Source organism: Oncorhynchus nerka, linkage group LG15, assembly GCF_034236695.1.
Source record: "Oncorhynchus nerka isolate Pitt River linkage group LG15, Oner_Uvic_2.0, whole genome shotgun sequence".
In the NCBI taxonomy this organism is placed as follows: Eukaryota; Metazoa; Chordata; class Actinopteri; order Salmoniformes; family Salmonidae; genus Oncorhynchus; species Oncorhynchus nerka.
In genome coordinates this window covers 96,456,850-96,477,230 of record NC_088410.1, presented here as the reverse complement: position 1 = coordinate 96,477,230, position 20,381 = coordinate 96,456,850, and the positions used below count along the sequence as shown (strand labels likewise).

General features: G+C 45.4%; 1 protein-coding gene across 1 annotated transcript in view; it reads right to left on the bottom strand.

Annotated features, from left to right (window-relative positions):
• Window positions 1-2,904: 2,904 nt before the first annotated feature.
• Window positions 2,905-20,381, bottom strand: part of asic1b (acid-sensing (proton-gated) ion channel 1b) — a 543,240-nt gene continuing 525,763 nt past the window's right edge. The window contains exons 8-11 of the mRNA XM_065002076.1: window positions 10,982-11,073; window positions 9,167-9,246; window positions 7,041-7,142; window positions 2,905-4,859 (exon numbers count right to left, since the gene is read on the bottom strand). Of these exons, the coding sequence (XP_064858148.1) occupies window positions 4,764-4,859; window positions 7,041-7,142; window positions 9,167-9,246; window positions 10,982-11,073 (370 nt within the window). The 3' untranslated portion in view covers window positions 2,905-4,763. The remainder of the gene's footprint in view (window positions 4,860-7,040; window positions 7,143-9,166; window positions 9,247-10,981; window positions 11,074-20,381) is intronic.

The window sequence follows — 20,381 nt, the reverse complement described above, 5'->3', positions numbered from 1 at the left end:
TGAAGTCAAATGCTTTAGCTACACAAATTGTTGCATTTTTAAATCAGTTAAGAGGCAACTAAAAGTTTAAATCAATTCAAGAATGGGTCTGATTCAATCAAATGTGCTTTGGCAAGGTGTTTTATGCATTCACACATGCACGGATGCAAGCACACTATAACCTTCCTCTGCTTAAATTGAAAACATAATTTCAGTCAGAAAAGTCAGAAAACACGAGAAATGAGACCTCCATTAAAAATAACAAATGTTAAAAATGATATTTGAATTTTATTATAATATGTTTTATTAGATAAATAGAACAGTCTGTCAAATGTTTCTGTAGTCGGGTTTGAAATTCCCAGGTCTTCTGAAGATCCCCGGTCGGCGGGATCCCAACAGGAAGATCCTTCCTCATACCGGGAATCTTCCAACTGGGATTTCTGAAAACACCTGGACATTTTGGGGAAATTTACTGCAAATGTTGTAACTCTATTCTGTAGTAAAGAAAACCAAAGCTAAAAAGTCTATACAGTAATAATAATGAGATTGGTAATATGAGAATATCCATAAGAATTCATCTCCTTTTATTTTACATCACCATCTCTACATTTCGGTGTAATTGTGCTTTGATAGAACAACTAGAACACAGGTACAGAACATTTCAAAACCCTCACAGAATTACAAGACTGAAATGAACAGATTTCTCAAACTCCCCTCACACCTCGATGTCAAACTACCCTCACACCCCTATGTCAGTCAAACTCCCCTCACACCTCGATGTCAAACTACCCACACACCCCTATGTCAAACTACCCACACACCCCTATGTCAGTCAAACTCCCCTCACACCTCGATGTCAAACTACCCTCACACCTCGATGTCAAACTACCCTCACACCTCGATGTCAAACTACCCTCACACCTCGATGTCAAACTACCCACACACCCCTATGTCAGTCAAACTACCCTCACACCCCTATGTCAAACTACCCACACACCCCTATGTCAGTCAAACTACCCTCACACCCCTATGTCAAACTACCCTCACACCTCGATGTCAAACTACCCACACACCCCTATGTCAGTCAAACTACCCTCACACCCCTATGTCAAACTACCCACACACCCCTATGTCAAACTACCCACACACCCCTATGTCAAACTACCCACACACCCCTATGTCAAACTACCCACACACCCCTATGTCAAACTACCCACACACCCCTATGTCAAACTACCCACACACCTCTATGTCAAACTACCCACACACCCCTATGTCAAACTACCCTCACACCCCTATGTCAGTCAAACTACCCTCACACCCCTATGTCAAACTACCCACACACCCCTATGTCAGTCAAACTACCCACACACCCCTATGTCAAACTACCCTCACACCCCTATGTCAAACTACCCTCACACCCCTATGTCAAACTACCCACACACCTCTATGTCAAACTACCCTCACACCCCTATGTCAAACTACCCTCACACCCCTATGTCAGTCAAACTACCCACACACCCCTATGTCAGTCAAACTACCCACACACCCCTATGTCAAACTACCCACGCACCTCTATGTCAAACTACCCACACACCTCTATGTCAAACTACCCTCACACCCCTATGTCAAACTACCCACACACCCCTATGTCAAACTACCCTCACACCTCTATGTCAAACTACCCACACACCCCTATGTCAAACTACCCTCACACCTCTATGTCAAACTACCCTCACACCCCTATGTCAGTCAAACTACCCACACACCCCTATGTCAAACTACCCTCACACCCCTATGTCAGTCAAACTACCCTCACACCCCTATATTAAACTACCCACACACCCCTATGTTAAACTACCCACACACCCCTATGTCAAACTACCCACACACCCCTATGCCAAACTACCCACACAACCCTATGTCAAACTACCCACACACCCCTATGTCAAACTACCCACACACCCCTATGTCAAACTACCCTCACACCCCTATGTCAAACTACCCACACACCCCTATGTCAGTCAAACTACCCACACACCCCTATGTCAAACTACCCACACACCCCTATGTCAAACTACCCACACACCCCTATGTCAAACTACCCACACACCCCTATGTCAAACTACCCACACACCCCTATGTCAAACTACCCACACACCCCTATGTCAAACTACCCACACACCCCTATGTCAAACTACCCACACACCCCTATGTCAAACTACCCACACACCCTATGTCAAACTACCCACACACCCCTATGTCAAACTACCCTCACACCCCTATGTCAAACTACCCACACACCCCTATGTCAAACTACCCTCACACCCCTATGTCAAACTACCCACACACCCCTATGTCAAACTACCCTCACACCCCTATGTCAAACTACCCACACACCCCTACTTTATGTCAGGAATATGATACATGAATTGGCTGATCACATCTCATAACTCATTATTTTGAATTCAAAATATGAATAAAATAATAATAATCTGTTGTTGTTATGATGATTGTTATTTTGATGATTATTGATCTAAATCCATATATCTACCTGTAGCCCTTATCTACCTGTAGCCCCTATCTACCTGTAGCCCCTATCTACCTGTAGCCCCTATCTACCTGTAGCCCTTATCTACCTGTAGCCCCTATCTACCTGTAGCCCTTATCTACCTGTAGCCCCTATCTACCTGTAGCCCCTATCTACCTGTAGCCCCTATCTACCTGTAGCCCCTATCTACCTGTAGCCCCTATCTACCTGTAGCCCCTATCTACCTGTAGCCCTTATCTACCTGTAGCCCCTATCTACCTGTAGCCCCTATCTACCTGTAGCCCCTATCTACCTGTAGCCCTTATCTACCTGTAGCCCCTATCTACCTGTAGCCCCTATCTACCTGTAGCCCCTATCTACCTGTAGCCCTTATCACTACTCCCATTGTGTTGATGATTATTGATCTAAATTCATATATCTACCTGTAGCCCCTATCTACCTGTATCCCCTATCTACCTGTAGCCCCTATCTACCTGTAGCCCCTATCTACCTGTAGCCCTTATCACTACTCCCATTGTGTTGATGATTATTGATCTAAATCCATATATCTACCTGTAGCCCCTATCTACCTGTAGCCCTTATCACTACTCCCATTGTGTTGAACAGAGGAGTGGATAGCTGTACCAATGTCAAACCTCTATTAAGCCAGGTGACCAAGTGATCAGGTGATCAGGTGACCAGGTGACCAAGTGATCAGGTGATCAGGTGACCAGGTGACCAAGTGATCAGGTGACCAGGTGACCAAGTGATCAGGTGATCAGGTGACCAGGTGACCAAGTGATCAGGTGATCAGGTGACCAGGTGACCAAGTGATCAGGTGATCAGGTGACCAAGTGATCAGGTGATCAGGTGACCAGGTGACCAAGTGATCAGGTGACCAGGTGACCAAGTGATCAGGTGATCAGGTGACCAGGTAATCAGGTGACCAGGTGATCAGGTGACCAGGTGACCAAGTGATCAGGTGATCAGGTGACCAGGTGGAATTGTCTCTATACAAGTACGTACAGGCATAGTTGCTAGGGCATGATTTGGGATTATGGGATAGTGCACACATTCAACATGAATTTGATGGGATGAGGTACAGCTAGCTGGGGGATTCAACCAGGGTGGTCACACAAACCAACACAAATCATTACACAAACACACACACACACACACACACACACACACACACACACACACACACACACACACACACACACACACACACACACACACACACACACACACACACACACACACACATAATGAATATGAGGGGAGCATCATATTCCTTTACTTGTATCATTGAGGCAAACTTGGCAATAATGATAAAATAAATAAACTAAACTAAATACAAAATGTAATACATGCAGAGGACGATATACAAGCATGCGGTTAAAAGATAAATCCTGAAAAGTTTACCATATGTTTTTTTCTTCTTCTTTAAATGGTAGATCTCTCTACCGTTCTCTCCCTCTGAATGTTTTCACTACTCATCTTGGTTGTAGTTGATTTAACCCGTTGTAGACATACAGTAGCTACATTCAAGATGAGATACAGCAAGATGAGATACAGCAAGATGAGATACAGCCACACTGGATCTGAGGAGCAGCATTTACCCTGCTACATTTACACTGGAGTTCAGTGAAGCATTTACATTTCTCTACTGACCAGGGTCAATGCCATTTCAATTCGGTCAATTCAGGAAGTTAAAAGGCTACATTTAAATGGAATTGATCCCAACCATACTACTATCCTAATAGGATACTCAGTGACAGCTGAGTGTTGCTGATACCGTATACAGTACAGGCATGGGGCTCTGTTGATGTTGTCTCTGTACAGTAGTTAGTTACATTTCCCATATCTGTCTGTTTTAGAGTGAGAGGACCATATTTGCAGTGTGTTCTTGAAGAGTAGAGTCTTTGCTTCCTGGTTCTATTCCAAACATAGACAATAGAACATTCAGGATTTACTTCTAGGATTCCAAATTCCCCAAAATGTTCCAGAACAAACTTTTACAGATATTTACGTTTGGAATAGTCTTTATCTTCTCTACTTCTTGTCATTGTTGATATTTTCCCCCTCCTCTCAGATAGTAAGAAACGTTTCCATATTGACAATCAGTTTTTCATTTCAATCCCTTATATAGAGTGTTCACGTCAGATATTCTTGTTGTATAGTTGACTTTGGTTGCATACTGCCAGGTTCTTCCTCCTTCTTCCTCCTGCCCTGATTGGCTCAGGTACTTGGCTCAGCACGTGAAGTCTTCGACGTTGCCCTGCGCTGGATGGTGAGGTAGCATGTTGGCAGGATACGTACCCGGTGTATGCAGGTTCTCACAGGGCGCCTGAGTGAAGAGAGGAGAGAGAGGAGGGAGAGAGGGATAGAGGAGGGAGAGAGAGGGGGGAGAGAGGAGGGAGAGAGGGAGGAGGAGAAAGTTGAGGGAGGGAAGGAGAGAGGGAGAGAGGAGAGAGAGGGGGGAGAGAGGAAGGAGAGAGAGGAGGGAGAGAGGGGGAGAGAAGGGGAGAGAGGAGGGAGAGAGGGAGGAGGAGAAAGTTGAGGGAGGGAGGGAGAGAGGGAGAGAGGAGAGAGAGGGGGAGAGAGGAAGAGAGAGGGAGGAGGAGAAAGTTGAGGGAGGGGGAGAGAGAGGGGGAGAGAGGAAGGAGAGGGGGAGGAGGAGAAAGTTGAGGGAGGGAGGGGAGAGAGGAGAGAGAGGAGAGAGAGGGGGAGAGAGGAAGGAGAGAGAGGGGGGGAGAGAGGGGGAGAGAGGGGGAGAGAGGAGGGAGAGAGGGAGGAGGAGAAAGTTGAGGGAGGGAGGGAGGGAGAGAGGGAGAGAGGAGAGAGAGGGGGAGAGAGGAAGGAGAGAGGGAGGAGGAGAAAGTTGAGGAAGGGGGAGAGAGGGGGGGAGAGAGGAAGGAGAGAGGGAGGAGGAGAAAGTTGAGGGAGGGAGAGAGGGAGAGAAGAGCAAGAGGGGGAGAGAGAAGAGGGAGAGAGAGGAGGAGGGAGAGAGAGAGAGGAGCGAGAGGGGAGAGAGGGAGAGAGGAGAGAGAGGAGGGAGAGAGGAGGGAGAGAGGAGAGAGAGTGGGAGAGGAGCGAGAGGGGGGAGAGAGAGGAGGGAGAGAGAGGAGGGAGAGAGAGAGAGAGAGGGGGAGAGAGGAGCGAGAGAGAGGAGAAAGCATAGTGGGAATGAAACCAAAGAGAAAATAGTCTACAAAATCACCCTATAAATTTGATAGTGGTCAATGTTTTTATTTAATTTATTTTTTATTTGACCCCTTTTTCTCCCCAATTTCGTGGTATCCAATTGTTTTTAGTAGCTACTATCATGTCTCATCGCTACAACTCCCGTACGGGCTCGGGAGAGGCGAAGGTCGAAAGCCATGCGTCCTCCGATACACAACCCAACCAAGCCGCACTGCTTCTTAACACAGCGCGCATCCAACCCGGAAGCCAGACGCACCAATAAGTAGAGGAAACACCGTGCACCTGGCAACCTTGGTTAGCACGCACTGCGCCCGGCCCGCCACAGGAGTCGCTGGTGCGCGATGAGACAAGGATATCCCTACCAGCCAAGCCCTCCCTAACCCGGACGATGCTAGGCCAATTGTGTGTCGCCCCACGGACCTCCCGGTCGCGGCCGGTTACGACAGAGCCTGGGCGTGAACCCAGGGTCTCTGGTGGCACAGCTGGCGCTGTACTGCAGCTGCACCAGCCGGGAGGCCACTTGGTCAATGTTTTGGGGGCAATGAAGAGACGTACAGGCTGGAACTCTAAAAAAAAAATAACTCAAAGAACAAGAAATCAAAGAACTCTAAGCAGCAAACTCTCTCTCTCTCTCTCTCTCTCTCTCTCTCTCTCTCTCTCTCTCTCTCTCTCTCTCTCTCTCTCTCTCTCTCTCTCTCTCTCTCTCTCTCTCTCTCCTCTCTCTCTCCTCTCTCTCTCTCTCTCTCTCTCTCTCTCTCTCTCTCTCTCTCTCTCTCTCTCTCTCTTCTCTCTCTCTCTCTCTCTCTCTCTCTCTCTCTCTCTCTCTCCTCTCTCTCTCTCTCTTCTCTCTTCCTCTCTTCTCTATTCTCTCTCTCTCTCTCTCCTCTCTCTCTCTCTCTCTCTCTCTCTCTCTCTCTCTCTCTCTCTCTCTCTCTCTCTCTCTCTCTCTCTCTCTCTCTCTCTCTCTCTCTCTCTCTCTCTCTCTTCTCTCTCTCTCTCTCTCTCTCTCTCTCTCTCTCTCTCTCTCTCTCTCTCTCTCTCTCTCTCTCTCTCTCTTCTCTCTCTCTCTCTCTTCTCTCTCTCTCTCTCCTCTCTCTCTCTCTCTCCTCTCTCTCTCTCTCTCTCTCTTCTCTCTTCCTCTCTTCTCTATTCTCTCTCTCTCTCTCTCTCTCTCTCTCTCTCTCTCTCTCTCTCTCTCCTCTCTCTCTCTCTCGCTCTCTCTCTCTCTCTCTCTCTCTCTCTCTCTCTCTCTCTCTCTCTCTCTCTCTCTCTCTCTCCTCTCTCTCGCTCTCTCTCTCTCTCTGAAAATACTTAGCCTACTGACATGGCGTTTGACGTCGTCCAGACTCAGCACTGCTCCCCGGTTATTGTTGTTGTTGTGTTTGTGTTTCTTTTTTGAGCATCGACACAGCTTGTACTTGATCACCTGCAAACAAGCAAACATAGTTGCTGGTCTTTGAAGCAGTGCCTCAGAGGACCACACGTTTGGAATGCAGCCAACTAACTGATTTCAAATTGAGACCAATCGAGAGCATGGGACTTTAAGGTTCTATCTGCAAAAAACAGCATTCTGGGATAATTGTCTTTAAAGTTCCCGAAACCTCATTGGTTTGAATGGTGTCAGCATTCAATCTTGTATTCTTTTGAACTTAACAACAAGAATTAGGGGCTATTTAGAGTACTATATAGGTAGAGAACATTGAACAAAAATGTAAATGGAACATTTTAGTCCCAAGTTCTCGTAATGACTATTGTAATGAGAAAGTTCTAGAATTCAAAGAAGTACACATTTATAGATGATTACCAGTAATGTGTAAAGTAATATGATGAGATACAGATCCCAGTTTATTCTAAATGAAAACATTTTTTTAAATTGAAACGTTTTATATAATTAATCATGAGGACATGAACAAACTGTAAACAGAAAGAGCAAATCTGGAACCAAATCCTTGCAGAACAGGCTACACGTGGAGGTTGTTACTCTGATACAAATCAACAGGAAGAGAAGCATCCTAACTGAATCCCAAATAAAATATGACTAAAATGTTAATGTATTCAACAGTGGTGCAACAGTGCATGTGCCTGAGAGATGAGCTGCTTTTCAGACAGCTGGAAATGAATGATCTGCAAGCTAAATTTTACGTTGGCTGGATAGTTTTAAAGGGATACAGGTAGTTTTATATAACGTAGTTTCCACTTTCCTAGGGTTTTGTGTCCGCCAAACTGTTTTTAAAACCAGTTTGCTGGTTATTAAGCAACATCCAGAATAACTTGGTTAGCATTTTTGGAGAATGAAGCTAGTGGAAATGGATTGTTTCCGTGTGGCTGGCTAGTTGTAAGGCCTGTGGCTGTCCACCACTCACTAGACATATTGCACTGAGGAAATCATGTGAAGGATATTTATATACAGTGACTCTACAATAATCTGGGGGTGAACTTTCTCTCGGGAGCCTAGATACATGCAAACAAAAAACAAGACTTAGGCAAAAAACTAAGTTTGTCTTCAACTTTCCGGATTCGAGAATGAAGAAAGATCTGACAAGAAACGTAGACGGAATGAAGGCTCACCTCATATAGGTAGTCAAAGAGCTCCAGGATGGTGAGGATACTGGCTCACCTCATATAGGTAGTCAAAGAGCTCCAGGATGGTGAGGATACTGGCTCACCTCATATAGGTAGTCAAAGAGCTCCAGGATGGTGAGGATACTGGCTCACCTCATATAGGTAGTCAAAGAGCTCCAGGATGGTGAGGATACTGGCTCACCTCATATAGGTAGTCAAAGAGCTCCAGGATGGTGAGGATACTGGCTCACCTCATATAGGTAGTCAAAGAGCTCCAGGATGGTGAGGATACTGGCTCACCTCATATAGGTAGTCAAAGAGCTCCAGGATGGTGAGGATACTGGCTCACCTCATATAGGTAGTCAAAGAGCTCCAGGATGGTGAGGATATCGGCTCACCTCATATAGGTAGTCAAAGAGCTCCAGGATGGTGAGGATACTGGCTCACCTCATATAGGTAGTCAAAGAGCTCCAGGATGGTGAGGATACTGGCTCACCTCATATAGGTAGTCAAAGAGCTCCAGGATGGTGAGGATACTGGCTCACCTCATATAGGTCGTCAAAGAGCTCCAGGATGGTGAGGATACTGGCTCACCTCATATAGGTAGTCAAAGAGCTCCAGGATGGTGAGGATACTGGCTCACCTCATATAGGTAGTCAAAGAGCTCCAGGATGGTGAGGATACTGGCTCACCTCATATAGGTAGTCAAAGAGCTCCAGGATGGTGAGGATATTGGCTCACCTCATATAGGTAGTCAAAGAGCTCCAGGATGGTGAGGATACTGGCTCACCTCATATAGGTAGTCAAAGAGCTCCAGGATGGTGAGGATACTGGCTCACCTCAAATAGGTAGTCAAAGAGCTCCAGGATGGTGAGGATACTGGCTCACCTCATATAGGTAGTCAAAGAGCTCCAGGATGGTGAGGATACTGGCTCCTATGAAGAGACCCATCTGACCACCGATATCACCTGAAAACACACAGAGAGAACCATCTGACCATCAATATCACCTGAAAACACACGGAGAGAACCATCTAACCACCGATATCACCTGAAAACACACGAAGAGAACCATATGATCACCAATATCACCTGAAAACACACGGAGAGAACCATATGATCACCAATATCACCTGAAAACAAACGGAGAGACCCACCTCACCACCAATATCACCTGAAAACACACGGAGAGACCCATATGACCACCAATATCACCTGAAAACAAACGGAGAGACCCACCTGACCACCAATATCACCTGAAAACACACGGAGAGACCCATATGATCACCAATATCACCTGAAAACACACGGAGAGACCCATCTGACCAACAATATCACCTGAAAACAAACGGAGAGACCCACCTGACCACCAATATCACCTGAAAACACACGGAGAGACCCATATGATCACCAATATCACCTGAAAACACACAGAGAGAACCATATGACCACCAATATCACCTGAAAACACATGGAGAGACCCATCTGACCAACAATATCACCTAAAAACACACGGAGAGACCCATCTGACCAACAATATCACCTGAAAACACACAGAGACCCACCTGACCACCAATATCACCTGAAAACACACGGAGAGACCCACCTGACCACCAATATCACCTGAAAACAAACGGAGCGAACCATCTGACCACCAATATCACCTGAAAACACACGGAGACCCACCTGACCACCAATATCACCTGAAAACAAACGGAGAGACCCACCTGACCACCAATATCACCTGAAAACACACGGAGAGACCCACCTGACCACCAATATCACCTGAAAACAAACGGAGAGACCCATCTGACCACCAATATCACCTGAAAACACACGGAGAGACCCACCTGACCACCAATATCACCTGAAAACAAACGGAGAGACCCATCTGACCACCAATATCACCTGAAAACACACGGAGAGACCCACATGATCACCAATATCACCTGAAAACACACAGAGAGAACCATATGACCACCAATATCACCTGAAAACACACGGAGAGACCCACCTGACCACCAATATCACCTGAAAACACACGGAGACCCACCTGACTACCAATATCACCTGAAAACATACCTGACACACACGATGAAACATACAGAACACGGTACAGACGATGAAACATACAGAACACGGTACAGACGATGAAACATACAGAACACGGTACATACGATGAAACATACAGAACACGGTACAGATGATGAAACACACAGAACACGGTACATACGATGAAACACACAGAACACGGTACAGACGATGAAACATACAGAACACGGTACATACGATGAAACATACAGAACACGGTACATACGATGAAACACACAGAACACGGTACAGACGATGAAACATACAGAACACGGTACATACGATGAAACATACAGAACACGGGAACTCCTGAAGAAAGCATTAAGGTTCCTGGAACCTGAAACATTGGTTTCACAATAAATGAAGTAATATTGAGTAACTTTTTTTTATTCACAGGCAAAAACATAACTGAAAAAGTTTGGCAAATCAGTACGTAAAAAGTATCAAAATGTATGCACTCACTGTCAGTCGATCTGGGTAAGAGCATCTGCTAAATTACTTGAATGTCATTGTAAAATGTTTATAGTAATCTAATTAAAAATGTATAATAACAGTTTTTGGCAATTTTATTCATCAATTTCCATACAACTGCTGAAAACAGCGTTTTTCTTACCCAGCAACCCTGCGAACTCGTAAGCTTTCGTCTGCTCGATGGTCTCGTAGTTCAGAGCCTCAAAGAAGATATCCAGAACCAGGATGTTATCACTGTCAACCAAGAGGGGAGGAAGAAGGAGAAGATAACTTACTGTCTATTGTAAAATGACACAGTTATTTGTCTTTGTGGTTCATTCTAACCCCCTGAGACACACTCCAACCTTAGAGCACAGGGTCAGCCACCAGGCACTACCCAGTTTAGGGTTTAGGGGTTCAGTGTCTTGATCAAGGGCACAACAGCAGGAGTCGGCATCTAGGACACTTAAGTAAAACCTCTCATCACCAAGTCCACGTCACACTTAATACCCTCATAAAACACCAAACATTGATTGGCACGGCAAGGCTTTGTCCACATCCTTGCCTGCGTGACTTCCTGTTTCTAATCTGTTTGTCCGCCTCCTCGCCTGCATGACTTCCTGTTTCTAATCTGTTTGTCCCCCTCCTCGCCTGCATGACTTCCTGTTTCTAATCTGTTTGTCCCCCTCCTCGCCTGCATGACTTCCTGTTTCTAATCTGTTTGTCCCCCTCCTCCCCTGCATGACTTCCTGTTTCTAATCTGTTTGTCCCCCTCTGCAACATACAGAGGAAACAAACAGAGGAAACAAACAGAGGAAACACACAGAGGAAACATACAGAGGAAACAAACAGAGGAAACATACAGAGGAAACATACAGAGGAAACAAACAGAGGAAACATACAGAGAGGATACATACAGAGGAAACAAACAGAGGAAACATACAGAGGAAACAAACAGAGGAAACATACAGAGGAAACAAACAGAGGAAACATACAGAGGAAACATACAGAGGAAACATACAGAGGAAACAAACAGAGGAAACATACAGAGGAAACATACAGAGGAAACAAACAGAGGAAACATACAGAGAGGATACATACAGAGGAAACAAACAGAGGAAACATACAGAGGAAACAAACAGAGGAAACATACAGAGGAAACAAACAGAGGAAACATACAGAGGAAACAAACAGAGGAAACATACAGAGGAAACATACAGAGGAAACAAACAGAGGAAACATACAGAGAGGATACATACAGAGGAAACAAACAGAGGAAACATACAGAGGAAACAAACAGAGGAAACATACAGAGGAAACATACAGAGGAAACATACAGAGGAAACAAACAGAGGAAACATACAGAGGAAACATATAGAGGAAACATACAGAGGAAACATACAGAGAGGAAACATACAGAGGAAACAAACAGAGGAAACATACAGACGAAACATACAGAGGAAACAAACATAGGAAACATACAGAGGAAACATACAGAGGAAACATACAGAGGAAACATACAGAGAGGAAACATACAGAGGAAACAAACAAAGGAAACATACAGAGGAAACATACAGAGGAAACAAACAGAGGAAACATACAGAGGAAACATACAGAGGAAACATACAGAGGAAACAAACAGAGGAAACATACAGAGGAAACATACAGAGGAAACATACAGAGGAAACATACAGAGAGGAAACATACAGAGGAAACAAACAGAGGAAACATACAGAGGAAACATACAGAGAGGAAACAAACAGAGGAAACAAACAGAGGAAACAAACAGAGGAAACATACAGAGGAAACATACAGAGGAAACATACAGAGGAAACATACAGAGGAAACAAACAGAGGAAACAAACAGAGGAAACATACAGAGGAAACATACAGAGGAAACAAACAGAGAGGAAACATACAGAGAGGACACATACAGAGGAAACATACAGAGAGGAAACATACAGAGAGGATACATACAGAGGAAACATACAGAGGAAACATACAGAGGAAACATACAGAGAGGAAACATACAGAGGAAACATACAGAGAGGAAACATACAGAGAGGAAACATACAGAGGAAACATACAGAGGAAACAAACAGAGGAAACATACAGAGGAAACAAACAGAGGAAACATACAGAGGAAACATACAGAGGAAACATACAGAGAGGAAACATACAGAGAGGATACATACAGAGGAAACATACAGAGGAAACATACAGAGAGGAAACATACAGAGGAAACATACAGAGGAAACAAACAGAGGAAACATACAGAGGAAACATACAGAGAGGAAAAATACAGAGGAAACATACAGAGAGGATACAAACAGAGGAAACAAACAGAGTAAACATACAGAGGAAACATACAGAGGAAACATACAGAGAGGATACATACAGAGGAAACATACAGAGGAAAAATACAGAGGAAATGTTGTGAGTTCACCCTATTGTATTGTCTCTCAATTCAATTTGAAGGCATTTATTGGTATTTATTGGTATGGGAAACATCTGTCACATCTCTCTCTCTCTCTCTCTCTCTCTCTCCCTCTCTCTCTCTCTCTCTCTCTCTCCCTCTGTCTCTCCCTTTCTCTCTAATCTATCTCTCTGTCTCTTTCTCTCTCTCCCCCTTCTCTCTAATCTCTCTCTCTCTCTCTCTCTCTCTCTCTCTCTCTCTCTCTCTCTCTCTCTCTCTCTCTCTCATCTCTCCCCATTCTCTCTCTCTCTCTCTCTCTCTCTCATCTCTCTCTCTCATCTCTCTCTCTCTCTCTCGCTCTCTCTTTTATCGCTCTCTCTCTCTCTCTCTCATCTCTCTCTCATCTCTCCCCATTCTCTCATCTCTCTCTCTCATCTCTCTCTCTCTTTTATCTCTCTCTCTCTCCCCATTCTCTCTCTCTCATCTCTCTCTCTCTCTTTTATCTCTCTCTCTCTCTCTCATCTCTCTCTCATCTCTCTCTCTCTCTCTCTCTCTCTCTCTCTCCCTCTCCTTTTCTTTTTTATCTCTCTCTCTCATCTCTATCTGTCTCTCTCTCTCTTTTCCTCTCTCATCTATCTCATCTCTTGTCTTTAGAATATCAAGCAGGGATTACTGTATGTTAAAGCCTCGGGGCACATAGTGGATTATTTAGTTTCGGAATATCCGGTAAACAAGTGTCATATCGAATTACAGGAATCCAACAGCAAGAAAAGTCAAACTGTCAAACTGCACACTATTCCCTAAATAGTAGACCACTACATAGGGAATAGGGCATCGTTTGGGACAAAGTCCTAGTTCTAGTTCTATCCACATCTGAGTTCCCCATCAACAACACATCTGTTTCTCTTCAACAACACAGCTGTTATTCTCTGATGCTGTCCCCAGTGAGTTTCCCCATCAACAACACAGCTGTTATTCTCTGATGCTGTTCCCAGATGAGTTTCCCCATCAACAACACAGCTGTTATTTTCTGATGCTGTTCCCAGATGAGTTCTCCTATCAACAACACAGCTGTTATTCTCTGATGCTGTTCCCAGATGAGTTCCCCATCAACAACACAGCTGTTATTCTCTGATGCTGTCCCCAGTGAGTTTCCCCATTAACAACACAGCTGTTATTCTCTGATGCTGTCCCCAGTGAGTTTCCCCATCAACAACACAGCTGTTATTCTCTGATGCTGTTCCCAGTGAGTTTCCCCATCAACAACACAGCTGTTTCCCTCTGATGCTGTCCCCAGTGAGTTTCCCCATCAACAACACAGCTGTTTCCCTCTGATGCTGTCCCCAGATGAGTTCCCCATCAACAACACAGCTGATAAACCAAAAGGTAAATGTTTTAATACCTGGTGTTTTGAGTGTCTATCCACACACACATCTGTGTCTTATGAATGGTTATGTAGCTGTGTACTATGAATGGTTATGTAGCTGTGTCCTATGAATAGTTATGTAGCTGTGTACTATGCATGGTTATGTAGCTGTGTCCTATGAATGGTTATGTAGCTGTGTACTATGAATGGTTATGTAGCTGTGTCCTATGAATAGTTATGTAGCTGTGTACTATGAATGGTTATGTAGCTGTGTCCTATGAATGGTTATGTAGCTGTGTGCTATGAATGGTTATGTAGCTGTGTACTATGCATGGTTATGTAGCTGTGTGCTATGCATGGTTATGTAGCTGTGTACTATGCATGGTTATGTAGCTGTGTGCTATGAATGGTTATGTAGCTGTGTCCTATGAATGGTTATGTAGCTGTGCGCTATGAATGGTTATGTAGCTGTGTGCTATGAATGGTTATGTAGCTGTGTGCTATGCATGGTTATGTAGCTGTGTGCTATGAATGGTTATGTAGCTGTGTACTATGAATGGTTATGTAGCTGTGTACTATGCATGGTTATGTAGCTGTGTGCTATGAATGGTTATATACATCTGTGTCCTATGAATTGTTATGTAGCTGTGTCCTATGAACGGTTATGTAGCTGTGTACTATGAATGGTTATGTAGCTGTGTCCTATGAATTGTTATGTAGCTGTGTCCTATGTAGGGTTATGTAGCTGTGTCCTATGTAGGGTTATGTAGCTGTGTCCTATGTAGGGTTATGTAGCTGTGTCCTATGTAGGGTTATGTAGCTGTGTACTATGTAGGATTATGTAGCTGTGTACTATGTAGGGTTATGTAGCTGTGTACTATGAATGGTTATGTAGCTGTGTGCTATGAATGGTTATGTAGCTGTGTGCTATGAATGGTTATGTAGCTGTGTACTATGTAGGGTTATGTAGCTGTGTACTATGTAGGGTTATGTAGCTGTGTACTATGTAGGGTTATGTAGCTGTGTACTATGTAGGGTTATGTAGCTGTGTACTATGTAGGGTTGCACATTTTGGGGAATATTCAGAGGTGAAAACTTTCCACGGGAATATATGGGAATATATGGGAATTAACGGAAATATATGCAAATTAATATTAATACCATTTAAATGTAGATGTTTTTTTACATTGGATATATTTACCATATCGTATGGAGACCGAAACATAAACCTTTTACCTCAACATAAGTAGACATAATTGCAAATGATTAAATCCTTCCAATAGAAAAAAATAAATTGTTGTGAATTGAACTTTAATTAAATGAGTTGACTCTTCACATGGGATGATTTCACTGAACGACAAAAGAAAGGGAATTTTGAATGATCCCCAATTATCAATTGCATCTCCCAAAAACGTTTTCAACATTCATCTGTAAAAACTAGAAACTAAAGCTTTGGTTGTCTTCCTCTCAGGCCTCCATGTCTTCTCCCTGGAACTCCTCAATGTTGAACATCAGGCCTCATCTTCACTTTCCAACCTTGTTGAGGATGGCTTGTTGTCAGGCTCAAAAAGCCTCAAATTTGCCTGGATGGCCACCAATTTTTCTACCCTTGTATTGGTCAGCCTGTTGTGTGCTTTAATGTGTTTGTTCCCAAACAAGGACCAGTTGCGCTCTGAGGCGACTGATGTTGGTGGGATCTGGAGGATGATGGAGGCAACAGGGGAAAGAGCCTCAGATCCACAAAGTCCCTTCCACTAGGTGGCTGATGAGATATGTTGGCACAACTGCCATATTGCATCTCCATCCCAAAGCCCTTGCTTGGAAGTGTACTTCGCCAGACTGCCAAGAACCTTGCCCTCATCCAGGCCAAGATGGCGAGACACAATAGTGATGACACCATAGGCCTAGTTGATCTCTGCACCAGGCAGGATGCTCTTGCCAGCATACTTGGGGTCCAACATGTATGCTGCAGTGTGTATGGGCTTCAGGAAGACGTCTTCACATTTTTTAAATGTATGTCAGAACTGCAGTTTTCTCTGCTTGGAGCAACAGTGAAGTGGGCAGGGCAGTACGGATTTCTTCTCTTACATCTGAAAACAGAGTCTGAACATCAGACAGGATGGCATTGTCTCCCTCAATCTTTCCAATGGCTACTGCTATAAGTTTCAGGCTGCTTACCACTCTCTCCCAAAATACATCATCCAGGAGGACCCTCTTGATGGGGCTGTTGTCACGTCCTGACCTTAGTTCCTTTTGTATGTCTCTATTTTAGGTTGGTCAGGGCGTGAGTTGGGGTGGACATTCTATGTTTTGTTCTTGTGTTTATATTTCTAGGTGTTTGGCCTGGTATGGTTCCCAATCAGAGGCAGCTGTCAATCGTTGTCTCTGATTGAGAACCATACTTAGGTAGCCTGTTTTCCCACTTTTGTTTGTGGGTGGATATTTTCACCATACGGGACTGTATCGTGTTTCCTTTATACTTTTGTTCGTTTGTATTCAGTGTTTAGTTTATTAAAGGTATCATGAACATGTACCACGCTGCGCTTTGGTCTACTCCTTCTTCCACCAACGAAAATCGTTACAGAACCACCCACCAAAAGAGGACCAAGCAGCGTGAGAAGGAGGAGAGGAGCTATCTGGAGGAATGGACATGGGAGGAGATTTTGGAGGGTAAGGGACCCTGGGCACAGGCTGGGGAGTATCGCCGCCCAGGGAAAGAGCTAAACCTGGAGGCAGCTAAAGCCGAGCAGCGGCGATATGAGGAGTTAGCACGGCAGCGCAACAGGAACGAGAGGCAGCCCCAAAAATCTATTGGGGGGGGCAACACGGGAGTGTGGCTAAGTCAGGTAGGAGACCTGAGCCAACTCCCCGTGCTTACATTTGCGAGAGGTTGACCGGGCAGGCACCGCGTTATGCGGTGAGGCGCACGGTGTCCCCAGTGCGCACGCATAGCCCGGTGCGCTACATCGCAGCTCCTCGTATCGGTCGGGCTAGAGTGGGCATCGAGCCAGGTGCTATGAAGCCGGCTCAGCGCATCTGGTCTCCAGTGCGTCTCCTCGGCCCAGGCTATATGGCACCAGCCCTATGCACGGTGTCCCCGGTTCGACAGCACAGCCCAGTGCAGTCTGTTCCACCCCGCCGCACTTGCCGGGCTACGGGGAGTATCCAGCCAGGACGGGTTGTGCAGACTCGATGCTCGAGACCTCCAGTGCGCCTCCACGGTCCGGTCCATCCGGTGCCTCCTCCACGCAGCAGGTCTCCTGTGGCAGCCCCACGCACCAGGCTGGGGCGTCTCCTCCTACCAGGTTCTCCCGCCTGTCCGGCGCTTCCAGAGTCTCCCTCCTATCAGGAGCTGCCAAAGCCGCCCGTCAGTCAGGAGCTGCCAAAGCCGCCCGTCAGTCAGGAGCTGCCAAAGCCGCCCTTCAGTCAGGAGCTGCCAAAGCCGCCCTTCAGTCAGGAGCTGCCAAAGCCGCCCTTCAGTCAGGAGCTGCCAAAGCCGCCCGTCAGTCAGGAGCTGCAAGAGCCGCCCTTCACTTCGGCGCAGCCGGAATCTCCCGCCTGTCCGGCGCTGCCGGAGTCTCCCGTCTGTCCGGCGCTGCCGGAGTCTCCCGCCTGTCTGGCGCTGCCGGAGTCTCCCGTCTATTCGGGGCCCGCTGTCCTAGGTCGGTGGTGAGGGTCGCCGCTCCAAAGGCGCCACCTAAGTGGGCAGAGACTAAGGTGAAGTGGGGTCCACGTCCCGCGCCAGAGCCGCCACCGCGGACAGATGCCCACCCAGACCCTCCCCTATGGGTTTAGATTTTGCGACCGGAGTCTGCACCTTTGGGGGGGAGTACTGTCACGTCCTGACCTTAGTTCCTTTTTATGTCTCTATTTTAGGTTGGTCAGGGCGTGAGGGCACAGTGTTTCAGTGTTTTCACCATATGGGACTGTTTCAGTTTTCCTTTATTCTCTTGTTCGTTTGTATTCAGTGTTCAGTTTATTAAAGTTATCATGGACACGTACCACGCTGCGCTTTGGTCTACTCCTTCTTCCACCAATGAAAATCGTTACAGCTGTGTATATCGACAGACTGTGATATGGCCATTTCTTGGAGAGAGTCCTTCCCCTCCAGGAGACTGTCAAACATGATGACAACACCACCCCAACGGGTGTTGCTAGGCAGCTTCAATGTAGTGCTCTTACTCTTCTCACTTTGCTTGGTGAGGTAGATTGCTGCTATAACTTGATGACCCTTCACATACCTAACCATTTCCTTGGCTCTCTTGAAGAGTGTATTCATTGTTTTCAGTGCCATGATGTCCATGAGGAGCAGATTCAATACATGAGCAGCACAGCCAATGGGTGTGATGTGAGGGTAGGACTCCTCCACTTTAGACCAAGCAGCCTTCATGTTCGCAGCATTGTCTGTCACCGGTGCAAATACCTTCTGTGGTCCAAGGTCCTTGATGACTGCCTTTAGCCAATCTGCAATGTAGAGACCGGTGTGTCTGTTGTCCCTTGTGTCTGTGCTCTGGTAGAATACTGGTTGAGGGGTGGAGATGATGTAGTTAATTATTCCTTGCCCACAAACATTCGACCACCCATCAGAGATGACTGCAATACAGTCTGCTTTCTATATGATTTGCTTGACCTTCAACTTGAACTCTGTTGAACTCTGCATCCAGAAAATGAGTAGATAAAGCATGTCTGGTTGGAGGGGTGTATGCTGGGTGAAGAACATTCAGACATCTCTTCCAATACACATCGCCTGTGAGCATCAGAGGTGAACCAGTCGCATACACAGCTCGAGCAAGACATTCATTGGCATTTCTCAGACTACGTTCCTCCATTGAGTCATAAACACTTCTGATTCCAGGAGGACCATGAGCTGTTGCTATCGATAAGGTGTCTGATTCATCATTTTCACCTCGAATAGAAGTATAGGGACTTTGTCAGAGGTTGTTTGTTGTGAGCGCCGAGGGAACTTTATGCACTTGGCCAGATAATTATGCATCTTTGTTGCATTCTTCACATACGATTTGGCACGGTATTTGCAAATGTACAAAGCTTGTATGTATGGAAACAGGTGAATCAACACTCCTCAGATAGCAGGCTCAACCAAGCTAAAAACCCACATGGTAGCAACAATTGGTAACAAGTTAGAAATGATTTAAACACACTTTGCTGTAGGCTACTATTTACTAGTTAACAAAAAATCATGATTGTCGTATAAAATATTTTCACCCCACCCAATATTGTAATCAACCCTTACAAGAAAGCATGTAGTCCTTGGCTCAGACAGTGTAGTAGTGTGGGCTCAATAGCATCTCATTAGTGTGCAAGATCTTCAGAATCAGCTGCACATGTGATGGAATAATGCACTGTGCATGCAGAGGGGATAGTTTAACCAAAATATGCCACAAGACCTAGGCCTCATCTGTATCCCACAAAAAAGGTTCACTGTTGTAAGCTAACTTTTTTTTAATGAATTTAAACAAAATTCCTCAAAATCCCGGGTTTAACTTCCCATGGAAAATTACTGGAAAGTTTCCCACCCTTTGCACACACACACACACACACACACACACACACACACACACACACACACACACACACACACACACACACACACACACACACACACACACACACACACACACACACACACACACTCTCACACTCTCTCTCTCTCTCTCTCTCTCTCTCTCTCCCTCTCTTTCCCAATACATATTTATTTATGCAAATTCATTCCAATCTGATCTGTCTCTAAACAGACGGGAGGATGAGAAGGATCCCTTTTCT